This window comes from Globicephala melas, chromosome 4 (assembly GCF_963455315.2).
Source record: "Globicephala melas chromosome 4, mGloMel1.2, whole genome shotgun sequence".
NCBI classification, from domain to species: domain Eukaryota; kingdom Metazoa; phylum Chordata; class Mammalia; order Artiodactyla; family Delphinidae; genus Globicephala; species Globicephala melas.
Window position 1 is genome coordinate 131,052,747 of NC_083317.1, and position 24,783 is coordinate 131,077,529.

The window sequence follows — 24,783 nt, forward strand, 5'->3', positions numbered from 1 at the left end:
GTTCTAGAGGACTGCCGAGCAGAGTGAGCAGAAGCAGTCCAAGCAGGAGCCCTCTGTCCACTGTGACATGCCCCACGACAGACCTGCTCCTTCACGATGGACTGTGGCAGTGTCAGCTCTCTCTCTCTCTTTTTGTTTAACAACTCTACTAACTTTGGTTTATTTGTAAGGCTTTCCTCACTCCCTTCCTGACAACAGGCCTTTACCTTTGAGCCTCAGTGTTACTGATTCTGACTCACGTTCCACAGGTGTGTTCACACACTGCTGATCTTTGCCATCTTGAGACACTAAAAACAATTGAAGTACAGGTCATGAAACTGTCACATTACTCAAGTCCTGATTTTCTCAATCTCAGTAGTCAAGAATAAAATGAGGAAAAACGCTAACTAAGCAGTTTGTCATTGGCCGTCAACAAGCGGAGATCCTGCAGTCCTATTTCACCTCCTCTCCCCTGACCTGTGCTATTTGAACATTAGGTTCCATCCCAGAATCTGCCCAACACTCGGGGAATTACAGAGAAAGAAAATGAGATGCTCACTGAAGGGGGTGGTGTGGCACTCCTGAAGAAGTTGGCAAAGACCTCTTTGCACCAGGTGTGTAATTCACGTCATCCTGACATCTTTCTTCCCTTTAGACCTCTTGGCTGTGGTAGCTGGTGAGTACATTCGGACTATACTGGAGGAAAAAGAATCCAGTCCGCCAGTCCATGGAATCAAAAAGACTTGGATGCAGTCTTAATTCTACCACTTACTGTGACCTTGAACCCGTCATATACCTTCCCTAAGCCTCAGTTTTTACATCTGTAAAATGGAGATACCACTATTTGCCTCACAGAGTTGTTTTGGATGATAATATATGGTTTCTCAGTATAAAATATTTATTAAAGAAACCTTTTTCCTGCCTATATTTTTTGATGTGCTAGGGCCTCCTCTAAGGAACTTCTGGCCTGCGGCCCCACCCGCTAGCCGTGAGCGCTTGGCCAGCTCCCAGCGGAGCACAGGCCCGCGCTTGCAAGCCCTGATCGCGAGGCTCCCACCTCGAGGCTCCGACCTCAAAGCTCCGGGTACCCCTTGCCCCCGGCCCAGCGCGCCACGCGCCCCACCCACCTCCGCAGCCTTACGTCTCCGCCCTCCTCCCGCAACTGCGGTGGTGTCACTTCCGCCGGAAGGGGCGGGCGCGTCCGCGCGGCTGGCGCGAAAGTTGGGTCGCGGTTCGGCAATTTCCGGGTCTGCGCTTGCTAGGGCCGGGGGCGCCGCAGGGGGCGGCGGTTGTGCGCCGGGCTAGCGCCCGACCCCAGCCGCCGTCCCACGGGCCGCGGGGCCCCCCACTCGCCGCCTGGAGACTCCCAGGCTCCACCGAGGTGAGTGAGGCTCGGAGTAAGGACCCAGCTCCCTCCCGCCGCCCCGCTGGGAGGTCGCGATGCTGCTTCTGGCCTTCCGAGCCCTGGTTTCCGGACCTTGTAACCGGCCCCTGGGCCGGCGGATAGGACTTAGACGCCGGAGAGGGAGTAACTGCGGCTGGACCGAGAGCCGGGCCTTTCCCTGGGACCTGGGGAGCTAGAGCGTCCGGCCTTTTAGGCGCCTGACTTTGCTGGCTGGCTTTAATGTTTATATTTGAAGTCCGTTTACTGAGGGCTGACCTACCTCGAGGGCCGCGGATACCCACAGGGACCGATTCGTTCTGAGCATCCTTAAGCATAATGCAATTGAATGACTATTGGCTTAGGAGACTTAGCCCCAGAGCAAAGGTCCTAGATATATTCAGTTTAGCGTACATTAATTTCGTTCTCTGATTTGCAAGGATTGGTGTTGTCATCTTTTTCCTTGATTGTACCCACATTCCAGTGTTTGTTACAAATCGTAATGGACGAATTCATGGGCAAAGCCGGAATGTTTGTGCTGTGGCATTCTTGTCTTCGCAGAAGAATAGGTGCTTTAAAACATTTAACTTAATATGTAATGTGTTTTTGTTCTTGTTCATGGTTCCTTTATTTTGACAGTTCAGAAATGTCCCACAATGACAAAGAACCGCTTTTTGTGAAGTTTTTAAAGTCTTCAGACAATTCTGAATGTTTTTTTAAAGCTCTTGAGGTAAGACTACTTGAAAATGTCTTGTTTGATGCTGTGAATTCATTTTCTTGTTTTTAGTGTTTTTGATTTATTAGGCTTTTTTGTCTTAGTCATAGTTATTTTATTTTCATGATAGTTTTACTGTAGTCTACATTGATAAGTATCTCATTGTTACACAGTTTTGAATTGATATTAGTATATCACTGTATTTTGGGGGGCTTGAAATCTTTAATGACATTTCTATTGACAGTGATGGACCTACTATTCTTGGAAATTGTTTTCTTTTGTCTACTAACCATAGACCTTTGTGTGTTGAAAAAATTTGAGTCAGTCCTATATTGGTTACACTTCATTTCTGTTGTTGTTAATTGTTAACTATGTCTCATTATGTACAGTATTATATTATCTAGATAGTGTAGAGCCTTGCTACTCACAGACCACAGTAGCATCACCATGGCCTGAGAGTTGGACCCCAACTCAGACTTACCAGTTGGAATATGCTTTTTAACAAGATCCTGTGTACGTTAAAGTTTAAGGAACACTGTTGTAGCAGGTTTTTCTTTAAAGTTCATTCATTGAGCAAACAATTATTGAATGTCCATCATCTAAGAAGCACTGTTCTAGTACTTGGGATATATCAGTGATGAGATCAGGCAAATATCCATACTTTCTCAGAGCTTACATTCTATTCTAGCTGGAGGAAATAGACATTAATCAGACATATAAATGAGTAAACTGTAATGTTAAAGGTGCCAAGTGCTATGGGAAGAGAAAAACAAAGCAGTTAAGGTGTTCTGGAGGTTGTTTGTTGGGGGAGAAGGGAAAGTTACAATTTATTTTAAATGGAGTGTGATCAGGGTAGACTTTATGGAGAAGATGATACTTGAGTATACTTGAAGGAGGTGAGAAAATGAGCCATGTGGATATCTGCAGAGGAAGGTTTCAGGCAGAGGAAATAATCATACACAAACCCTGGGAAAGTGCTTGCGGTGTCTGTCCTGCTTTAGTGTGGCTGTAGTGTAGTGAAGAAGGGAGGTGGAAAGAATGCTAAGGTGTGCTTTAGAGAGTAAGAGTAAGGAGGTCATGAAGGGCCTTGTGGGCCATGGTAAAGACTTTGGCTTTTTCTTCCAGTGAGATGGAGAGCCACTGGGGGCTTTTAATCGGAAGAGTAACATTATCTGACTTAATCGTTTTAAAAGGATCACCCTAAGTATTTAACGTAAGGACTTCAAAATTTGTTCAAAAAATATTCGAGTGTTTACTGGGAGCCAGGATATTTTGGCAAACAAGATAGATCATGAAATTTTCATTCTTAGAAGGGAGAGAGACAAAAACAGTATGTGTATACGTGTGTGTGTGTATGTGTGTGTGTGTGTGTGTATATATATATATACTATCTATGTTATTTTTCTTCATAAAATACACTAGAGGGATAGGGAAAGAATATTTTAGAAAAGGGTGATAAGGAAAGGCATCTCTGAGGAAGTGACATGTGAGCAGATGTGGTTGAAGTAAGGTAAGTCAGGTGAAGTCCTGGGGGGAAGAGTATTCCAGGCAGCGGGAAAAAGAGTAAAACCTCTAAATGAGGTCATGCTTAGTTTGTTCTAGGTTGCAAAAGAAAGCAGGAGTGGCTAGGGAAGAGGGAGCAAAAGGGATTAGAGGAAGAAGGTAAGTGTGGGGAGATAGGCAGGGGCCAGACTCTACGGTCTTGTAGGCAATTATAAGAAACGTGGATTTTATTCTGAGTGTGGTGGGAAGCTGCTGGAGGTTTTTTGTTTGTTTGTTTGTTTTGCGGCACGTGGGCCCCTCACTGTTGTGGCCTCTCCCGTTGCGGAGCACAGGCTCCAGACGCGCAGGCTCAGTGGCCATGGCTCCCGGGCCCAGTCGCTCTGCGGCATATGGGATCTTCCCGGACTGGGGCACGAACTCGTGTGCCCTGCATCGGCAGGCGGACTCTCAACCACTGCACCACCAGGGAAGCCCCACTGGAGGTTTTTAACAGGGTGACATGACCTTTTTTGTATTGTTAAAAAGATTACCAGGTGCTGGGTAGAGAACAGATTTAGGGGAAGGGAGGGAGAAGGAACCACTTTGGAGACTTCTGCACAGGTCTAGTGAGAGATGACGGTTCCTTTCAATAGGAGAAAGGCTGGTTTTGAGATGGATTTTAAAGATAGAGTTCATAGGACATAAATACAGGTGAATTATTTCATATGCATTCTTACTTTTTCTTTCAGTCAATGAAAGAGTTCCAATCAGAAGAATATCTTCAGATTATTACAGAAGAAGAGGCATTGAAAATGAAGGAGAATGATAGATCACTTTATATCTGTGACCCTTTTAGTGGCAAAGTCTTTGATCATCTCAAAAAGGTTTGCTAACTTTTAGTGTGTTCTTTCAGGTAGTCTGTTTTTTGGTTTGTTTTTGCTTCAGTGGACGTAAGTTCTTTACTGATCATGAAGTATTTTGCAAATTATGAATTGAGAGGAATCCTTTGGTTTTGGAAGACCAGAATAGTATTTTTCAAGGTAAATCATATTACAGTAGGCTTTGGTTAGTATGTAATTTTTATATTTCAGGGAATTTAACTTCACTTAGAATAATTTAACCCTGTAGTAATGAAGCATTTTATTGATGAAGTTCTACTGTACTTAAACTCAGTTTGATTGCAAGATATATTAGGGAAAAATAGTAGAGTAGGAAAAGACTTCAACATAATCCTGGGTTACTTACTGTCTTTCCTGTGTGCTCTTGAATTTTAGTACCTGTACTTTGTATAGGGTCTGAAAAATTATATGCTAAAGGAAGCATTTGGGGGCCGAGCATTGCTAATATACCATTGAGCCATCTTATTTCTTTTTGTTGATTCTAGAGTCTACTGACTCATTACTTTTTGGTGTCTGGACAAGAGAGAAGCATTGAAATAAAAGTAAACTGGCTGTAATTACATCCAAATTACAAAGAAGTGATTCTTGTTTGAAGGAGAAGAAAGCATAGAAGAGTAGGTAGATGCAGTACTATCTGTACAGTATATGGAAGGTCTGTGCCCACCTTTGCCAAAAGCATTGTTGGTCTTACCCTCCTTTTGGAAATAACACCGCTTGTAAGATAGAATCAATAGCATCGAAAACTCAGTTTTCTTATGACTGATGGAAAAGATAGCAATAATCATTTACCCTGTAGATATTTATATCGGTCATGCTTTGGTGACTTTGGCAGCTGTAGGCTTTTTAGCCTGGGTTGGATGTGCTGATGTTGAGCAAGATTGTCACGTTTCTCAGTTATCAATGAAAGTGATACCTTAGGAGAAGTCTTTGTAGGTCTTCCTTGGAAAGACATTGAGTTGCAAACAAAGTATTTAAAAAACAAATGTAGGAACTGCCTAGGATTATACATTTTTTGTAGCAGAATAGGTTTTTTACAGGGGGGTTAGTTGAGCTCTCAACACTTTTTAACCGCTTCATTGGCTGGCTGCTTCATTTGAAAAGTAAATGGAGATATTTCCTAATTATTATGGCATAAGACTGTTACTCATATCTCCTATTGTGTTTGTTTCAGAAATTAAAATTTTAATGGCAATTTTGAGTGAGTGTGGCTTTTGGAGCTTATTTCTTTTGATAGCCTGCATTGTTTGATTTGCTTGTGTGTGTATGTTAACGTGTGATGTGTCTGAGAAGTTATATAATGGTTATTTTTTTTTCTTGTAAAAATTTGGTGGTTTTTCTGCAGTGGTCATCAACTTCTGTAAAGAATTGGTAAATACAGTATTACAAAATGTAATTTTATAAGACTGGAGGTCTTTTTCTACTTAGTAAACTTTCTCTGTTTTTGTAGCTTGGCTGCAGAATTGTTGGTCCTCAAGTAGTCATATTTTGTATGCACCATCAACGATGTGTCCCAAGAGCTGAACATCCAGTTTATAACATGGTTATGTCTGATGTAACCATATCTTGTACAAGCCTGGAAAATGATAAAAGGGTAGGTGTTGCAGTATTGAGTGGAATATCATGGTCAATATGTATGTATTTCCACACTTAACTTTTCACTGTGTAGGGTATATTTTGAAAGACCTTGACTTGGTGTTTATGACTGATAACTAAGTCAAGATGACAATGTATATCTTTTTTTATTTTTTAATAAATTGAATACAGTGGAATCTTTTATTGCAAACTGGCTAGTTGAAGTTTTTTGTTTTGATTTAAAAAGGAAACTCACTTTTTTCCCTGTGTAATTTTCCCTGTTTGTTTTTGAGTCACATTTTTCCACCGTAGTTGCTTAATCTTTTAAAAAAGGATTGAGATTTACATATATGTTTTTATATATTCTATATATAATTTGTATATTTTTAAGTATCAATGTGTATGTAGTATATTAAAATATATAGTGTTTACTGTAGAACCAACATAATTAAATTCATGGAGTTGCAAGAGATAAATGTAGGAAAATAATGTATATAAAGGTAATTATTCTAAAATTTAAACTTTATCTTCCAAAAAGTAGTTTCATTAATTATTTAACTTTATAGTGGTGAGAAACATTTGTGCATTCAAGCTAACAACAAAAGATGTTTATGGGATATTGTATAAAAAAATGGAAGAGATATTGTTTGTTTCAGTATTAACAGTATATTTTCTTTTGGGGCTATAGGAAGAAGTTCATAAATATGTACAAATGATGGGTGGACGCATATACAGAGACCTTAACATATCAGTAACTCACCTTATTGCAGGAGAAGTTGGTAGCAAAAAGTATTTAGTTGCTGCAAACCTGAAGAAACCTATTTTACTTCCTTCTTGGGTAAAAACACTTTGGGAGAAGTCACAAGAGAAGTAAGAAAGTTTTCAGATATTTTCTAGATTTGAATAAATGATACATTCAATCACTTTGGCACATTGTGGGTTTTCATAGGGGAGGTTTTATGGTATCCTCTTTGGATTTGTTATTTGGGGACAAAAATAGGATCATTACTCTTCTCTCCAATGAAAACAAAAGGTAATCTACAAGCTCTTATTATCAAGGTATAAGTTGATAGGTGGAATGGGCTATGGGCTTTAGCATTAGCCACAAGGTAAGCAATGCTTTGATAATAAAATGGTTTTCAGAAGTAAACATTTATAAAATAGTTGAGAAAATCAGTGTGGCAACTGTAGCTTTTATGTTGCATTTATCCTTCAATACTGTGCTAACATGTTAAGATGGAGAGTAAATTTTAGCCACTTTGGCATTCGTATTCCCTCCCAAAAAAGACATATTTAAGGTTGAATATAAACACATATAAGCCATTAACTGAGATGTGATCATTCAGTAAACATTAACTGAGCCCATTTTATGTACCTGGCCTGAGTTAGGCATTAGATATAAGTGGAGAGCAGAACAGGACAGCATCCCTGCCCTCATGGAGCTTAGAGCCTATTTCAAAGGATAGAATTGAGTTTCCATTAGAATTAGATTAACAACCAATAAGTCCAGGTACCGTTTGAATTAAACAGGCATTTTCCAGTCTTCCTTTCAACACCATCTAGCACATCCTAAACACGTCTCCACGTTGTGTTTCGTCCTAGCCTGTTTTGTCAGCACATCTGCCTAGCACGGCAACAGAATGATAATGATATTTTTGTTGGCATTCTGCCAAAAAGCATTCCTTATTATTTGTATAGTATAATGGAGGAATTAAAAGTCTGTTTTTCTAGTAGGCAACCAAGGAACCTTTGGGTTTTTAGGTAGAAATTTAGACTTATAATTTTGGAAAATGCACCACTTTCACCAGCATGGATTTACAGTTAATGAAATATATATTTTCCCATAAAACAGTTTTACTTGAGAGACTCTGAAACATTAGTTTTTATTAGAGACATGGTTTGAGCTACATGAGCAATTAGTATCATTTGAAGTGTGTTTATCAGTTTCCCTTAATAATGATTAAAATCCTAAAAAATGAGGAAAGCATTAGTGATATTTCTGTTGTTTGTCATTATTCTTCTGGTAAATTTAAACTATCTGGTATATTTAATATGTTAATGTTTTTTTCTTTTTTATTGTTTGTTTACCCCAGAAAAATAGTTAGATATACCGATATAGACATGGAAGACTTCAAGTGTCCTATTTTTCTTGGTTGCATAATCTGTGTCACTGGCTTACGTGGCTTAGACAGGAAAGCAGTTCAGCAACTCACAGTTAAGCATGGAGGTCAATATATGGGACAGTTGAAAATGAATGAGTGTACACACCTCATTGTGCAAGAACCAAAAGGTAAAACTGTTTCCCAAATGAACAAATGCAACATTTTCTACTATTTAACATTTTAAGATCATTATAGAATACCTTTTACTTCTGACATGTCATAAATCTGCTATGGTTTTTTTTCTTGCAAACATAGTTTGGTTTATAATCTTTAGAAAACTTACATGACTTCCCAAGTCTTTATCAGGTCATTGAATAAATATTAAAAAACAAAAATTTCCAGTGGGGTTTTATCTAAATTTATTTTCAGATCTTTTTTTGTTTGTTTTTTAAGTCCCCACACGGTTACCCAGTACTTAAGAGATGAGAGATTTGAATGAATAACAAGAAAGCTAATAGATGTCGCTAAATTACATTTCTTTCTAATTATAAATTTTAAAGGCTTGGCTTAGTTTTTAGTTGAATGAATCAACCTTACTCAATGAACTACAAGTTTTAACTTGAAGATGCACCTTGCAGAACATGAGACTACTAAAAGAAGAAAAATATATTACCAAGAAGAAGAATTCCTTAAAATTGCAGTTAATTTTGGTGTTCTATAACCTTTATTCTGGAGAATATTTTTTACCAGTACTCTTAAAATATATAAAAATTGATAAGAGCAGAGTTTTATTAATATTTTTATTATATCTTTTTATATCTGTACTGTGTTTTATTAAGCTCCCTAAATAAGTAAAATTAGGGAAAAAATTAAAATTAATAATTGTCTTTAAGTGAGAACTTCGGGTATGGCCAATTATGATATTATGATTGTGAGTAAAGTTGATGACTGCTATTGGTTTTCTGAATCTAAAGACAGTACATCTCTCAGCTCTCATGAACGTCAAAGAAACCTTTCTTGTTTACTATATATTGTCCTCAGTTTCTCTATACCGTTTCAAAATACATTGTGTTAAAAAGTTTTTTTAAGGCAATAAAAGATACGTATTTTTAATATGACTTATTTAACTATTTGCCTCTCTATCCTGGACTTCAAGTAGAATCCTGTTGAAATAGGAATAGTCTCTTGAAAGTTGCTGTTTTTTATATTGCAGACATTTATAATTTTCACGGTTATTTTATACAGTTTATTAAACCACATAATTCTGTGAGTTATCCCCATGTTACAGATTAAGAAAATGGTTTAAAGAATTTAAATGATGGAGGCTGTACTCGAAAATATTGAGTTACCCCACAGTTGCCTCTGTCTCTGTGCAGTTTTGTAAAAGATAAACCCCCTCGCATAGCATCATAGCATGTGTATTTAACAACACATAGAAAATATAATTGAGCAATAACCTAATATATTACCTTTTAATACACTATAGCATACTGTTAAAAGTAAGAGTAATTGCTGGTAACTTTAATTTTGTCCCAGGTAGATTTTTTTTATAACCTGTCATTTAAATATTTCTACAAAGATTTTAATGGTTTGCATTTCTCTCTCTCTCTGTTTCTCTTTCTTAATGAACATAATAGGTCAAAAATATGAATGTGCCAGGAGATGGAATGTACACTGTGTGACTGTGCAGTGGTTTTTTGACAGTGTTGAGAAAGGTTTTTGTCAGGATGAATCCATATATAAGACAGAGCCTAGACCAGAAGCAAAGACTATGCCTGATACTTCAACTCCTACTGGCCAGATCAACACAACTAATAGTAAGTCTCTTTCGGATTAAAGTAAACAATCAGTTTTAAGACAGTCAGTTTTCTGTGTAAGAATTGATTTGTTAATAGGATCAGGGAGGTACAGTAGGAAATTCCATCTTTTCTTGCTATGCTTCCAGGTATAATTGTATAATAAAATAACCGAATTGTATTAAAAAATTAGTCCAGAACTCCTGATATTTCTTTTTATAATGAGTGCGTACTTTCATACCCTCATGTAATGCACAAGATTATTAAAGAAATTAAGAATGTTAATAAAGACTTAAGGGAATTAATTTTTTAAAACTTGACTGGCAGGTATTAGTACATTTTCTTTATTAGTTTGCTGCAATTGTTATAGATCATCTGTATTCATATAAAATTTAAAACCATTTCTGTTTTGGAGGTATTAATGTTGGCAATTTAACAAATGTTATAAATTTTTTTTCAAATGTAACTTTCCTGGACCTTAAAGCCAGCAACTTCAGATTTTTATTGGAAGCAAGTCACTATTAAGAGAATGTATTAAATATATTTTCATTTAAATAAGATATGAGCCTTAATTAGTTTCATTTTCCCTTTTCATACTTTGCCACCAAGATTTCAGTAAAAGCATTTGAATCTTACTTTAGAAATTGTTCATGGCTCTTTTTGTATAAGAAAAGTTCATGTGTAGGAAAATATGTAATCACAATTATTTTATCTCCATAAATTACATCTTTGTTTTCAATATGTAGGTTATGCTCTTTCAGATGTCAGCCATATTTCCAACATCAGTGCAAGTTGCATAAATGAATCAATATATAGTTCAGTTCTTAATAGCAAAGTGGAGCCTACACTTGAAAATCTGGATGTCAGTGCATTTCAGGCACCTGAAGATTTATTAGATGGTTGTCGGGTATGTCTTTATCATGTAATAAATGCAGTAAGTGATAATATACTTTAGTACTTGTAGCTTCACTTTGAAGACCCTTTAGAGTTGGGCTTGTTCCTCATTTACATAAGCCCTCCACTCTAGCTAAGCAGATGCACTCATTAGGCCATGTCTATCTTTTAGCTTAGGGGCTCTATGCCTGGGGTGTACCTTCATCTCTCATCCATTAAAAGTTCATATCATTTTTTTCAACTCTTCTCTGAACCTTCCTAATAACTACCTTAATCTTTCCATCTACTGTGTTTTGAGAGCATTTAGTTTCTGAACCACTTAATGAATTTTTATTTATAGCTATCATTTATTAAGTGTTTATAACATACTAGACAGTGTGCTAATTATTTCATATACATTGTTGATACGTTTTATATATAATCCCATTTAATTCCCACAAATAACTCTAAAACAGATAATATTGAGACTGATACTTAGAGGATTAAAGTTCCTGTTCAGAATCTCACAGACATTAAGTAGCCAGACATCTACTCCAAAGCCTATATTCCTAACCATTAGGTGTACTGCTTTGTTTAATATCTCTTGGGCTATTTTATTTTTTAGTGTCTGAGTAACTATCTTATAAGTGCCTTTGATGGGATCATCATATATATATCTCCTAGAACTGAATACTTAATATATTCTTGTTTGTAGAATCAATAGGCTAAGCATTAATTCTAGAGTAGCAAAGATTTAACCTTATTTTATTGTTAAGGAAATTGGGCAAATTACCTTCCTTTCTATACTTTTAAAACTTAGCAGTTTACTAGCAGAACAGGAAGTGTGTTGTGTAATCTTTTATCTAGACTATACTAATTCTGAATATGACTTAATTATTCATATAGAAAAACATGATTCCTCATTTTTGTTAAAGTGTATTCTAGTGATGGAGGTTATTTAGTTTGGGATATAAATGCAGTTAGGAATAGATTGGTCATTAAGAAGTTTTTTAAAGACACATTATGTAAAATAGAGTTGAAGAAGATTGTTATATTGATTAAATTGGTTTAAATACATACATAACCCCATCCGTGCCTCCAAAAGTATATATATACATATTGATAGTTAAAAATAAGTTACTGCTTACATATCATCCTAAGCATTCTGCTTAGCTCTTTGACTTAAATTTTCTTGTTTAATCAACTCTGTGAAAAAGATATCTCAATATATAAGTAAGAAAATTGGTTTAAAGAGTCTGAGTATCTTGAGCTGGTCATGTGGTTAATCATTGGCAGCTGAACCAAAATTTAAACCTAGCTTTTCTGAATTCAAGTGTTTAATGCCAGTTTATTTCTGTAATTACTTTAAAATTTAAAAGTGGTAAGAACAATTTAAGAAGCTACCTGATTTTAGAAATTGCTATGCACTAATGTTCAGAAGATAATTGAATTATTCTGGCTTCTATTTTATTTAAAGCCTCAGAATACTTATCAAGTAGTGTCTACTGTAAAGGGTAATAATGCTATGGGATTGTGAAGAAATGATAAAATTTAAGAATATTTTAAAATTCAAACCTTCAGAATATACGTCACTTCTTAATGTATCTTAAAGTGTAAACAAGAGTTGTCTTATTTACGCACAATGGATTTAGATATATGCTTTTAATAAATAGGTTTCTATTGAGAGAAATAAGCCATTTTAAATACATTAATCTAAATGTTTTCTTTCTTTGCAGATCTATCTTTGCGGTTTTAGTGGCAGAAAGCTAGATAAACTGAGAAGACTTATTAACAGTGGAGGTGGAGTTCGCTTTAATCAGCTCAATGAAGATGTAACTCATGTTATTGTGGGAGATTATGATGATGAATTGAAGCAGTTTTGGGATAAATCAGCCCACAGGTTTTGTCAGTTTTTAATTCAAAGCAATTTCTACTCTGTGATAATTTTTTTTAAATTGCATGTCCTGGCAATTATGTAAACTGCATGGCAAGTGGGATTGTGGTCCTTATAGTTTAAACTAATATATAACTATGTACTATTTTTGTAGGCCTCACGTAGTGGGAGCAAAATGGTTGCTAGAGTGTTTTAGTAAAGGTAATATGCTTCCTGAAGAGCCATATATCCATGCTAACTACCAGCCCGTGGAAATTCCAGTTTCAGACCAACCTGAAAGTAAAACAACCCTTTTAAAAAGGAAGAAGAGCAGCTTCTCTAAGAAAGACTTTGCTCCAAATGAAAAGCATGAGGAAACTGATGAAGATCTGCTCTCTCAATATGCGACTAATAACCCAACCATAGGTAAGAAAGAGTGATTAGTGTTTACAGTCATTAAATATTTTGGTAGCAGAATATATACATATGTGATTTCTGCCAGGTTCTCTAGAATTTAGTTAAACTAACGTTTTTCTTCCCTTGAAGTTTTGTGTGTGTCACTTCTTTTTTTTAAGCAGGCAAGGCTAAGGGATTCTGGACCTTCTGACTCCCTCTTCTCTCTTCAACTCACTTGTTCCTCTTAGATCTGTTTTATACACAGGCATTACTTGGTTTGTGTGAGTTTGTAAAGCCCTGAACTTTTATTTTAACCTTGTAACAAATGCCTCTTACTTGGTAATTGTGCTCTTTGATGGGTATAATGCTGCACTGTAGACTACCATCTCAGGATGTAGTCTCAGTGTGGTAAGCAAAATTGCCAGTAAAGAGTTGTGGGCAGCATTTCTTATTTTTTTACTCTTTATACTTTGTTATTCTTCTCTTGTTTTGCCTTGTTCCCGCCCTCCACCCTTTTTTTTTTCTGTTGTGGTTTCATTTTGTTACAGTTGTTTCAATTATAGTTTTATTTTTTCTAATATATTTCATATCTTTCTAATTGTATTTTGTTTTCTATTCTTTGATATTGTACTGATCTGTCCCTCCCCTCCCCTCCCCTCCCCCATGAGGCTTACGGAATCTTGGTTCCCAGGCCGGAGGTCAGGCCTGAGCTCCTGTGGTGGGAGATCTGAGTTCAAATCTCTGGACTAACAGAGAACATCAGACCCCAGAGAATATTAATTGGAGTGACACCTCCTGGAGGTCCTCATCTCAGCACCAAGACTTGGCTCTATCCAACTGCCTGCAGACTCCAGTGCTGGACATCTCAGGCGAAACAACCAGTAAGACAGGAATACAGCACCACCAATCAAAAAAAAAAAAAAAACACAACAACAAAAAACTATGTTGCAGACAATGGAGCAAGGTAAAAACCTGCAAGACAAATAAATGACGACAAAATAGGCAACCTACCTGAAAAAGAATGCAGAGTAATGATAGTAAAAATGATTCAAAATCTCAAAAACAGAATGGAGAAAATACAAAAAACATTTATCAAGGATCTAGAAGAACTAAGGAGCAAACGAACAGTGATGAGCAACACAATTACTGAAATTAAAAATACTCAAGGAATCAATAGCAGAATAATTGAGGCAGAAGAACTCAATTGAGGCAGAAGAAGTGAGCTGGAAGATAAAATGGTGCAAGTAACTGCCAGGGAGCAGAATAAACAAAAAGAAGAATGAAAAGAATTGAGGACAGTCTCAGAGATCTCTGGGACATTAAATGCACCAACATTCGAATTATAGGGGTCCCAGAAGAAGAAGAGGAAAAGAAAGGGACTGAGAAAATATTGGAAGAGATTATAGTTGAAAATGTCCCTAACATGGGAAAGGACATAGTCAAGTCCAGGAAGCGCAGAGAGTCCCATACAGGATCAATCCAAGGAGAAACACGCCAAGACACATATTTATCAAACTATCAAAAATTAAATGCAAAGAACAAATATTAAAAGCAGCAACGGAAAAGCAACAAATAACATACAAGGGAATCCCCATAAGGTTAACAGCTGATCTTCCAGTAGAAACTCAGCAAGACAGAAGGGAGTGGCAGGACATGTTTAAAGTGATGAAAGGGAAAGACCTACAACCAAGATTCCTCTACCCACAAGGATCTCATTCAGATTCAACAGAGAAATTAAAACCTTTACAGACAAGCAAAAACTAAGAGAATTCATCACCACAAAACCAGCTTTACAACAAATGCTAAAGGAACTTCTCTAGGCAGGAAACACAAGAGATGGAAAAGACCTACAGTAACCCAAAACAATTAAGAAAATGGGAATAGGAACATACATATCGATAATTACCTTAAATGTAAATGGATTAAATGCTCCAAACAAAAGACATAGACTGGCTGAATGGATACAAAAACAAGACCCATATATATGCTGTCTATAAGAGACCCACTTCAGATCTAGGGACATATACAGACTGAAACTGAGGGGATGGAAAAAGATACTCCATGCAAATGGAAATCAAAAGAAAGCTGGAGTAGCAATTCTCGTATCAGACAAAATAGACTTTAAAATAGACACTATTACAAGAGACCAAAAAGACACTACATAATGATCAAGGGATCACTCGAAGAAGATATAACAATTGTAAGTATTTATGCACCCAACATAGGAGCACCTCAATACATAGGGCAAATGCTAACAGCCATAAAAGGGAAATCGACAGTAACACAATCATAGTAGGGGTATTAACACCTCACTTTCACCAATGAAGAGATGAAAAATGAAAATAAATAAGGAAACACAAGCTTTAAATGACATTAAACAAGATGGACTTAATTGATATTTATAGGACATTACATCCAAAAGCAGAAGAATACACTTTCTTCTCAAGTGCTCATGGAATATTCTCCAGGATAGACCATATCATAGGTCACAAATCAAGCCTTAGTAAATTTAAGAAAATTGAAATTGTATCAAGTATCTTTTCCAACCACAACGCTTTGAAACTAGATATCAGTTACAGGAAAGCAATCTGTAAAAAATACAAACACATGGAGGCTAAACAATACACTACTAAATAACCGAGAGATCACTGAAGAAATCAAAGAAGAAATCAAAAAATACCTAGAAACAAATGACAATAGAAACACCATGACACAAAACCTCTGGGATGCAGCAAAAGCAGTTCTAAGAGAGAAGTTTATAGCAATACAATCCTACCTGAAGGAAAAAGAAATATCTCAAACAACCTAACCTTACACCTAAAGGAATTAGAGAAAGAAGGACAAAAAAACCCCGAAGTTAGTAGAAGGAAAGAAATCATAAAGGTTAGATCAGATATCAATGAAATAGAAATGAAGGAAACGATAGCAAAGGTCAATAAAGCTAAAAGCTAGTTCTTTGAGAAGATAAAATTGATAAACCATTAGCCAGACTCATCAAGAAAAAAAGGGAGAAGACAAATCAACAGAATTAGAAATGAAAAAGGAGAAGTAACAACTGACACTGTAGAAATACAAAGGATCATGAGAGATTACTACAAGCAACTCTATGCCAATAAAATGGACAAACTGGAAGAAATGGACAAATTCTTAGAAAAGCACAACCTTCCAAGACTGAACCAGGAAGAAATAGAAAATATAAACAGACCAATCACAAGCACTGAAATTGAAACTGTGATTAAAAATCTTCCAACAAACAAAAGCCCAGGACCAGATGGCTTCGCAGGCGAATTCTATCAAACATTTAGAGAAGAGTTAACACCTATCCTTCTCAAACGCTTCCAAGATATAGCAGAGGGAAGAACACTCCCAAACTCATTCTACAAGGCCACCATCACCTTGATACCAAAGCCAGACAAAGATGTCACAAAAAAAGAAAACTACAGGCCAATATCTCTGATGAACATAGATGCAAAAATCCTCAACAAAATACTAGCACACAGAATCCAACCGCACACTAAAAGGGTCATACACCATGATCAAGTGGGGTTTATCTAAGGAATGCAAGGATTCTTCAGTATACACAAATCAATCAATGTGATACACAATATTAACAAATTGAAGGATAAAAACCATATGGTAATCTCAGTAGATGCAGAAAAAGCTTTCGACAAAATTCATCACCCACTTATGACAAAAACTCACGAGAAAGTGGGCACAGAGGGAACCTACCTCAACTTAATAAAGGACATAGATGATAAACTGACAGTCAATATCCTTCTCAAAGGTGAAAAACTGAAACCATTTTCTCTAAGATCAGGAACAAGTCAAGGGTGCCCACTCTCAGCAGTATTCAACATAGTTTTGGAAGTTTTACCCACAGCAGTCAGAGAAGAAAAAGAAATAAGAGGAATCCAAATCGGAAAAGAAGAAGTAAAACTGGCACTGTTTGCAGATGACATGATACTATACATAGAAAATCCTAATAATGCTACCAGAAAACTACTGGAGCTAATTGATGAATTTGTAGAGTAGCAGGATACGAAATTAATGCACAGAAATCTCTTGCATTCCTATATACTGACGACAGAAAATCTGAGAGAAATTAAGGAAACACTCCCATTTACCATTCCAACAAAAAGAATAAAATACCTAGGAATAAACCTACCTAAGGAGATAAAAGACCTGTATGCAGAAAACTATGAGACACTGATGAAAGAAATTAAAGATGATACAAACACAGAGATACACCATATTCTTGCTTTGGAAGAATCAATATTGTGAAAATGACTATAGTACCCAAAGCAATCTACAGATTCAATGCAATCCCTATCAAACTACCAATGGCATTTTTCACAGAACTAGAACAAAAAATTTCACAATTTGTATGGAAACACAAAAGAACCCAAATACCCAACGCAATCTTGAGAAAGAAAGCCAGAACTGGAGGAATCAGGCTCCCGGTCTTCAGACTATACTACAAAGCTACAGTAATCAAGACAGTATGGTGCTGGCACAAACACAGAAATAGAGATCAATGGAACAGGATAGAAAGCCCAGAGATAAACCCCTGCCTATAATGGTCACCTTATCTTTCATAAAGGAGGCAAGAATATACAATGGAGAAAAGACAGCCTCTTCAATAAGTGGTGCTGGGAAAACTGGACAGCTACATGTAAATGAATGAAATTAGAACATTCCCTAACACCATATACAAAAATAAACTCAAAATGGATTAAAGACCTAAATATAAGGCCAGACACTATAAAACCCTTAGAGGAAAACATAGAACACTCTATGACATAAATCACAGCAAGATCCTTTTTGACCCACCTCCTAGAGAAATGGAAATAAAAACAAGTAAACAAATGGAACCTAATGAAACGTAAAGCCTTTTGCACAGCAATGGAAACCATAAACAAGATGAAAAGAGAACCCTCAGAATGGGAGAAGATATTTGCAAATGAAGTAACTGACAAAGGATTAATCTCCAAAATATACAAGCAGCTTATGCAGCTCAATATAAAAAAAAAAAAAACCCAATCCAAAAATGGGCAGAAGACCTAAATAGACGTTTCTCCACAGAAGATATACAGATTGCCAACAAGCACATGCAAGGATACTCAGCCTCATTAATCATTAGAGAAATGCAAATCAAAGTTACAATGAGGTATCACCTCACACTTGTCAGAATGGCCATCATCAAAAAATTTACAAACAATAAATGCTGGAGAGGGTGTGGAGAAAAGAGAACCCACTTGCACTGTTGGTGAGAATGTAAATTGGTGCAGCCACTATGGAGAACAGTATGGAGGTTCCTTAAAACACTAAAAACAGAACTACTTTATGACCCAGCAATCCCACTACTGGGCATGTACCCTGAGAAAACCATAATTCAAAAAGAGTTAATGTACCACAATGTTTATTGCAGCACTATTTACAATAGCCAGGACATGGAAGCAACCTAAGTATCCATGGACAGATGAATGGGTAAAGAAGATGTGGCAATGTATACAATGGAATACTACTCAACCATAAAAAGAAACAAAATTGAGTTATTTGTAGTGAGGTTGGTGCACCTAGAGTCTGTCTTACAGAGTGAACTAAGTCAGAAAGTGAAAAATACCATATGGTAACACATATATGGAATCTAAAAAAAAAAAAAGTTCTTATGAACCTAGGAGCAGGACAGGAATAAAGACGCAGACGTAGAGAATGGACTTGAGGACACAGGGAGGGGGCAGGGTAAGCTGGGATGAAGTGAAAGAGTAACATTGACTTATTTACACTACCAAATGTAAAATAGATAGCTAGTGGGAAACATCTGCCTAGCGGGTCCACCTAGAGGGTTGGGATAGGGAAGGTGGGAGGGAGATGCAAGAATGAAGAGATATGGGAACATGTGTATATGTATAACTGATTCACTGTTATAAAGCAGAAACTAACACACCATTGTAAAGCAATTATACTCCAATAAAGATGTTAAAAAAAACAAAAAAAAACAACTCAATACACAGAATGTTCTATAGAAAACTTTTAATATGATATCTGATATTAAAAATATTTCATTCTTATATACCAGCAAACAGTTCAAAAATGTAATTTTAAGACATAAAAATTAAAATATCAAAAAGAACAAATGAACATAATATAAATAGAAAACAAAAAATTAGGAATACTTATAACACAGCATGTGCAGGATCTTATGAGTGTAGTTATACTTTATTGAAAAACATTAAAAAAAGATAAAACTGTATGCTGATATTCTATATTCATGGAAAGGAAGAATTTTTCATTGTAAAGTTGTCAATTCTGCTCCAAATTATAAATTTAATAGAATCCCAACCAAATTCCCATACTGATTTATGCAAACTGACAAACTAATTTAAAAAATTAGAAGCAAAGGTCCAAAAAAGGGTAAGACACTTTTGTAAAGAAAATTGGAGAGTCCTTTTATTTCAGATATCAAAACATTTTACACAAAGTTATTATAATAAGATGGTTTATCACTGCAGTATCTCAATGGAACAGAATAAAAAGCTTAAACACAGATCCCCATTTAACAGACCCTTAATAAATGACAGGGGCAGCAGTGCAAATTAGTAGAAAAAGGATGACCTATTCAATAAAAAGTTTGAAAACAAGTGATTATCCACATGGATAATCTGAACACTTCTTATCAAATACAAAAATCAACTCCATGTGGATTGAAGACGTAATGTGGGAAGGCAAAACTTTAAGACCTCTAAAACATATACATAAAAGTAACTTTATGACCCTCAGATAGGAAAACTTGTATAAAATAGAAAACCACAGACCACAAAATAAGATTGAAAAATCCAACTACTTTAAAGTATTCGTCAAATAACACTCAAAAAGATGCTCTACCTTATTAGCAGTCAGTTATAAGATTAAAACTACAATGAGATCCCACTTTACATCCATCAAATTAATAAGAATTTCAAGCCTTATGGGAAATTCTAAATGTTGAAAGGATGTGCAATAGGAATCCTTACTATTGTTCTAGTATAAAGTGGTAAACTAGAACAAACACTTCAGAAAGCAATATGCATTATGTAAGAAAGTGGAATATGTACATATCCCAGGAATCAGCCAAGCCAACCCTAGAAAAATTCTTGCTCATGTGCACAGAGACGTGCATAAGAACAATCTCAGCAGTACGGTTTGTACTGTATTGGCAAAACAACAAAGCAAAACCAAAAAAAAACACAATAAAAATATCCTTAGGTGGAAAAATAAATTGTGGTATGTTCATATACCAGTGTGGTACATTCATAACCAGTTACTTGGATGAGATGAATATCTCTCATGCTGAGGTTAGGATAGCAAAAGAGTACATACCATGTATCACTTATGTAAGTCAAAATACACGCAAAATGAAGTAGTGTATATATTACTTACAGTTATATATATGTTGTAAACCACAAAGAAAATGGGAAGGGATTCACAGGAGAATTTTGGCCAAGTAAAATATTTTATTTTTTCTAATAGCTAGATTAGTAGTATATGGTTACTCATTATTCTTTATATGTTTTTAGATGTATTAAATACTTCATAATAAAAATTTTAACACCTTTATCAGAGTAAAATTGCTTTACAATGGTGTGTTAGTTTCTGCTTTATAACAAAGTGAATCAGTTATACATATACAGATGTTCCCATATCTCTTCCTTCTTGCGTCTCCCTCCCTCCCAATCCCACCCCTCTAGGTGGTCACAAAGCACCAAGCTGATCTCCCTGTGCTATGCGGCTGCTTCCCACTAGCTATCTACCTTATGTTTGGTAGTGTATATATGTCCATGCCACTCTCTCACTTTGTCACAGCTTACCCTTCCCCCTCCCCATATCCTCAAATCCCTTCTCTAGTAGGTCTGTGTCTTTCTTCCTGTCTTAACCCCTACGTTCTTCATGACATTTTTTTCTTAAATTCCATATATATGTGTTAGCATACAGTATTTGTTTTTCTCCTCCTGATTTACTTCACTCTGTATGACAGACTCTAGGTCCATTCACCTCATTACAAATAGCTCAATTTCATTTCTCTTTATGGCTGAGTAATATTCCATTGTATATATGTGCCACATCTTCTTTATGCATTCATCCAATGATGGACACTTAGGTTCTTTCCATCTCCTGGCTATTGTAAATAGAGCTGTAATGAACATTTTGGTACATGTTTTTTTTTTTTTTAGCATCTTTATTGGGGTATAATTGCTTTACAATGGTGTGTTAGTTTCTGCTTTATAACAAAGTGAATCAGTTATATATATACATATATTCCCATATCTCTTCCCGTTTGCATCTCCCTCCCTCCCACCCTCCCTATCTCACCCCTCTAGGTGGTCACAAAGCACCGAGCTGATCTCCCTGTACTATGCGGCTGCTTCCCACTAGCTATCCACCTTACGTTTGGTAGTGTACATATGTCCATGTCTCTCTCTCGCTTTGTCACAGCTCACCCTTCCCCCTCCCCATATCCTCAAGTCCCTTCTCTAGTAGGTCTGTGTCTTTATTCCTGTCTTACCCCTACGTTCTTCATGACATTTTTTTGTCTTAAATTCCATATATATGTGTTAGCATACGGTATTTGTCTTTCTCTTTCTGACTTACTTCACTCTCTACGACAGACTCTAGGTCTATCCACCTCATTACACATAGCTCAATTTCGTTTCTTTTTATGGCTGAGTAATATTCCATTGTATATATGTGGCACATCTTCTTTATCCATTTATCCGATGATGGGCACTTACGTTGTTTCCATCTCCGGGCAATACAGCTGAAATGAAAATTTTGGTACATGCCTCTTTTTGAATTATGGTTTTCTCAGGGTATATGCCCAATAGTGGGATTGCTGGGTCATATGGTAGTTCTATTTGTAGTTTTTTAAGGAACCTCCATACTGTTCTCCATACTGGCTGTACCAATTCACATTCCCACCAGCAGTGCAAGAGTGTTCCCTTTTGTCCACACTGTCTCCAGCATTTATTGTTTGTAGATTTTTTGATGATGGCCATTCTGACTGGTGTGAGGTGTACCTCATTGTAGTTTTGATTTGCATTTCTCTAATGATTAGTGATGTTGAGCATTCTTTCATGTGTTTGTTCGCAGTCTATATATCTTCTTTGGAGAAATGTCTGTTTAGGTCTTCTGCCCATTTTTAGATTGGGTTGTTTGTTTTTTTGTTATTGAGCTGCATGAGCTGCTTGTAAATTTTGGAGATTAATCCTCTGTCAGTTTCTTCATTTGCAAATATTTTCTCCCATTCTGAGGGTTGTCTTTTGGTCTTGTTTATGGTTTCCTTTGCTGTGCAAAAGCTTTGAAGTTTCATTAGGTCCCATTTGTTTATTTTTGTTTTTATTTCCATTTCTCTAGGAGGTGGGTCAAAAAGGATCTTGCTGTGATTTATGACATAAGAGTGTTTTGCCTGTTTTTCTCTAACAGTCTGATAGTTTCTGGCCTTACATTTAGGTCTTTAATCCATTTTGAGCTTATTTTTGTGTATGGTGTTAGGGAGTGATCTAATCTCATACTTTTACATGTACCTGTCCAGTTTTCCTCGCACCACTTCCTGAGCTGTCCTTTCTCCACTGTACATTCCTGCCTCCTTTATCAAAGATAAGGTGGCCATATGTGCGTGGGTTTATCTCTGGGTCTTTCTATCCTGTTCCGTTGATCTATATTTCTGTTTTTGTGCCAGTACCATACTCTCTTGATACTGTAGCTTTGTAGTATAGTCTGAAGTCAGGGAGCCTGATTCCTCCAGCTCCGTTTTTCGTTCTCAAGATTGCTTTGCTATTCGGGGTCTTCTGTGTTTCCATACATATTGTGAAATTTTTTGTTCTACTTCTGTGAAAAATGCCAGTGGTAGTTTGCTAAGGATTGCATTGAATCTGTAGATTGCTTTGGGTAGTACAGTCATTTTCACAATGTTGATTCTTCCAACCCAAGAACATGGTATATCTCTCCATCTGTTTGTATCGTCTTTAATTTCTTTCATCAGTGTCTTATAATTTTCTGCATACAGGTCTTCTGTCTCCTTAGGTAGGTTTATTCCTAGATATTTTATTCTTTTTGTGCAATGGTAAATGGGAGTGTTTTCTTGATTTCACTTTCAGATTTTTCATCATTAGTGTATAGGAATGCAAGAGATTTCTGTGCATTAATGTTGTATCCTGCTACTTTACCAAATTCATTGATTAGCTCTAGTAGTTTTCTGGTAGCATCTTTAGGATTCTCTATGTCCTCTGCAAACAGTGACAGCTTTACTTCTTTTCTGATTTTGATTCCTTTTATTTCTTTTTCTTCTCTGATTGCTGTGGCTAAAACTTCCAAAACTATGTTGAATAAGAGTGGTGAGAGTGGGCAACCTTGTCTTGTTCCTGATCTTAGTGGAAATGCTTTCAGTTTTTCACCATTGAGGATGATGTTGGCTGTGGGTTTGTCATATATGGCCTTTATTATGTTGAGGAAAGTTCCCTCTATGCCTACTTTCTGCAGGGCTTTTATCATAAATGGGTGTTGAATTTTGTCAAAAGCTTTCTCTGCATCTGTTGAGATGACCATATGGTTTTTCTCCTTCAGTTTGTTAATATGGTGTATCACATTGATTGATTTGCATATATTGAAGAATCCTTGCATTCCTGGAATAAATGCCACTTGATCCATGGTGTATGATCCTTTTAATGTGCTGTTGGATTCTGTTTGCTAGTATTTTATTGAGGATTTTTGCATCTATGTTCATCCGTGATATTGGCCTGTAGTTTTCTTTCTTTGTGACATCCTTGCCTGGTTTTGGTATCAGGGTGATGGTGGCCTTGTACAATGAGTTTGGGAGTGTTCCTCCCTCTGCTGTATTTTGGAAGAGCTTGAGAAAGATAGGTGTTAGCTCTTCTCTAAATGTTTGATAGAATTCGCCTGTGAAGCCATCTGGTCCTGGGCTTTTGTTTGTTGGAAGATTTTTAATCACAGTTTCAATTTCAGTGCTTGTGATTGGTCTGTTCATATTTTCCATTTCTTCCTGATTCAGTCTTGGCATGTTGAGCATTTCTAAGAATTTGTCCATTTCTTCCAGGTTGTCCATTTTATTGGCATAGAGTTGCGTGTAGTAATCTCTCGTGATCTTTTGTATTTCTGCAGTGTCAGTTGTTACTTCTCCTTTTTCATTTCTAATTCTATTGATTTGAGTCTTCTCCCTTTTTTTCTTGATGGGTCTGGCTAATGGTTTATTAATTTTGTTTATCTTCTCAAAGTACCAACTTTCAGTTTTATTGATCTTTGCTATCGTTTCCTTCATTTCTTTTTCATTTATTTCTGATCTGATCTTTATGATTTCTTTCCTTCTGCTAACTTTGGGGTTTTTTTGTTCTTCTTTCTCTAATTGCTTTAGGTGCAAGGTTAGGTTGTTTATTCGAGATGTTTCCTGTTTCTTAAGGTAGGATTGTATTGCTATAAACCTCCCTCTTAGAACTGCTTTTGTTGCATCGCATAGGTTGTGGGTCGTCGTGTCTCCATTGTCATTTGTTTCTAGGTATTTTTTGGTTTCCTCTTTGATTTCTTCATTGATCACTTCGTTATTAAGTAGTGTATTGTTTAGCCTCCATGTGTTTGTATTTTTTACAGATCTTTTCCTGTAATTGATATCTAGTCTCATAGCATTGTGGTCGGAGAAGAAACTTGATACAATTTCAATTTTCTTAA

General features: G+C 36.3%; 1 protein-coding gene across 5 annotated transcripts in view; it reads left to right on the plus strand.

Moving 5' to 3' along the window:
- Window positions 1–1,189: 1,189 nt before the first annotated feature.
- The window catches only part of TOPBP1 (DNA topoisomerase II binding protein 1), a 77,361-nt gene continuing 53,767 nt past the window's right edge, over window positions 1,190–24,783 (plus strand). For 3 of the 5 annotated variants that reach the window (XM_030873457.2, XM_060298598.1, XM_060298600.1), the window contains exons 1-10: window positions 1,190–1,360; window positions 2,000–2,090; window positions 4,307–4,441; window positions 5,904–6,047; window positions 6,717–6,898; window positions 8,122–8,318; window positions 9,768–9,947; window positions 10,673–10,833; window positions 12,536–12,699; window positions 12,848–13,098. In XM_030873457.2, the coding sequence (XP_030729317.2) occupies window positions 2,007–2,090; window positions 4,307–4,441; window positions 5,904–6,047; window positions 6,717–6,898; window positions 8,122–8,318; window positions 9,768–9,947; window positions 10,673–10,833; window positions 12,536–12,699; window positions 12,848–13,098 (1,498 nt within the window). In that variant the 5' untranslated portion in view covers window positions 1,190–1,360; window positions 2,000–2,006. Of the gene's footprint in view, window positions 1,361–1,999; window positions 2,091–4,306; window positions 4,442–4,941; window positions 5,071–5,903; window positions 6,048–6,716; window positions 6,899–8,121; window positions 8,319–9,767; window positions 9,948–10,672; window positions 10,834–12,535; window positions 12,700–12,847; window positions 13,099–24,783 lie in introns of those variants that run through there. The other 2 variants (XM_060298597.1, XM_060298599.2) reach the window with 2 other exon arrangements.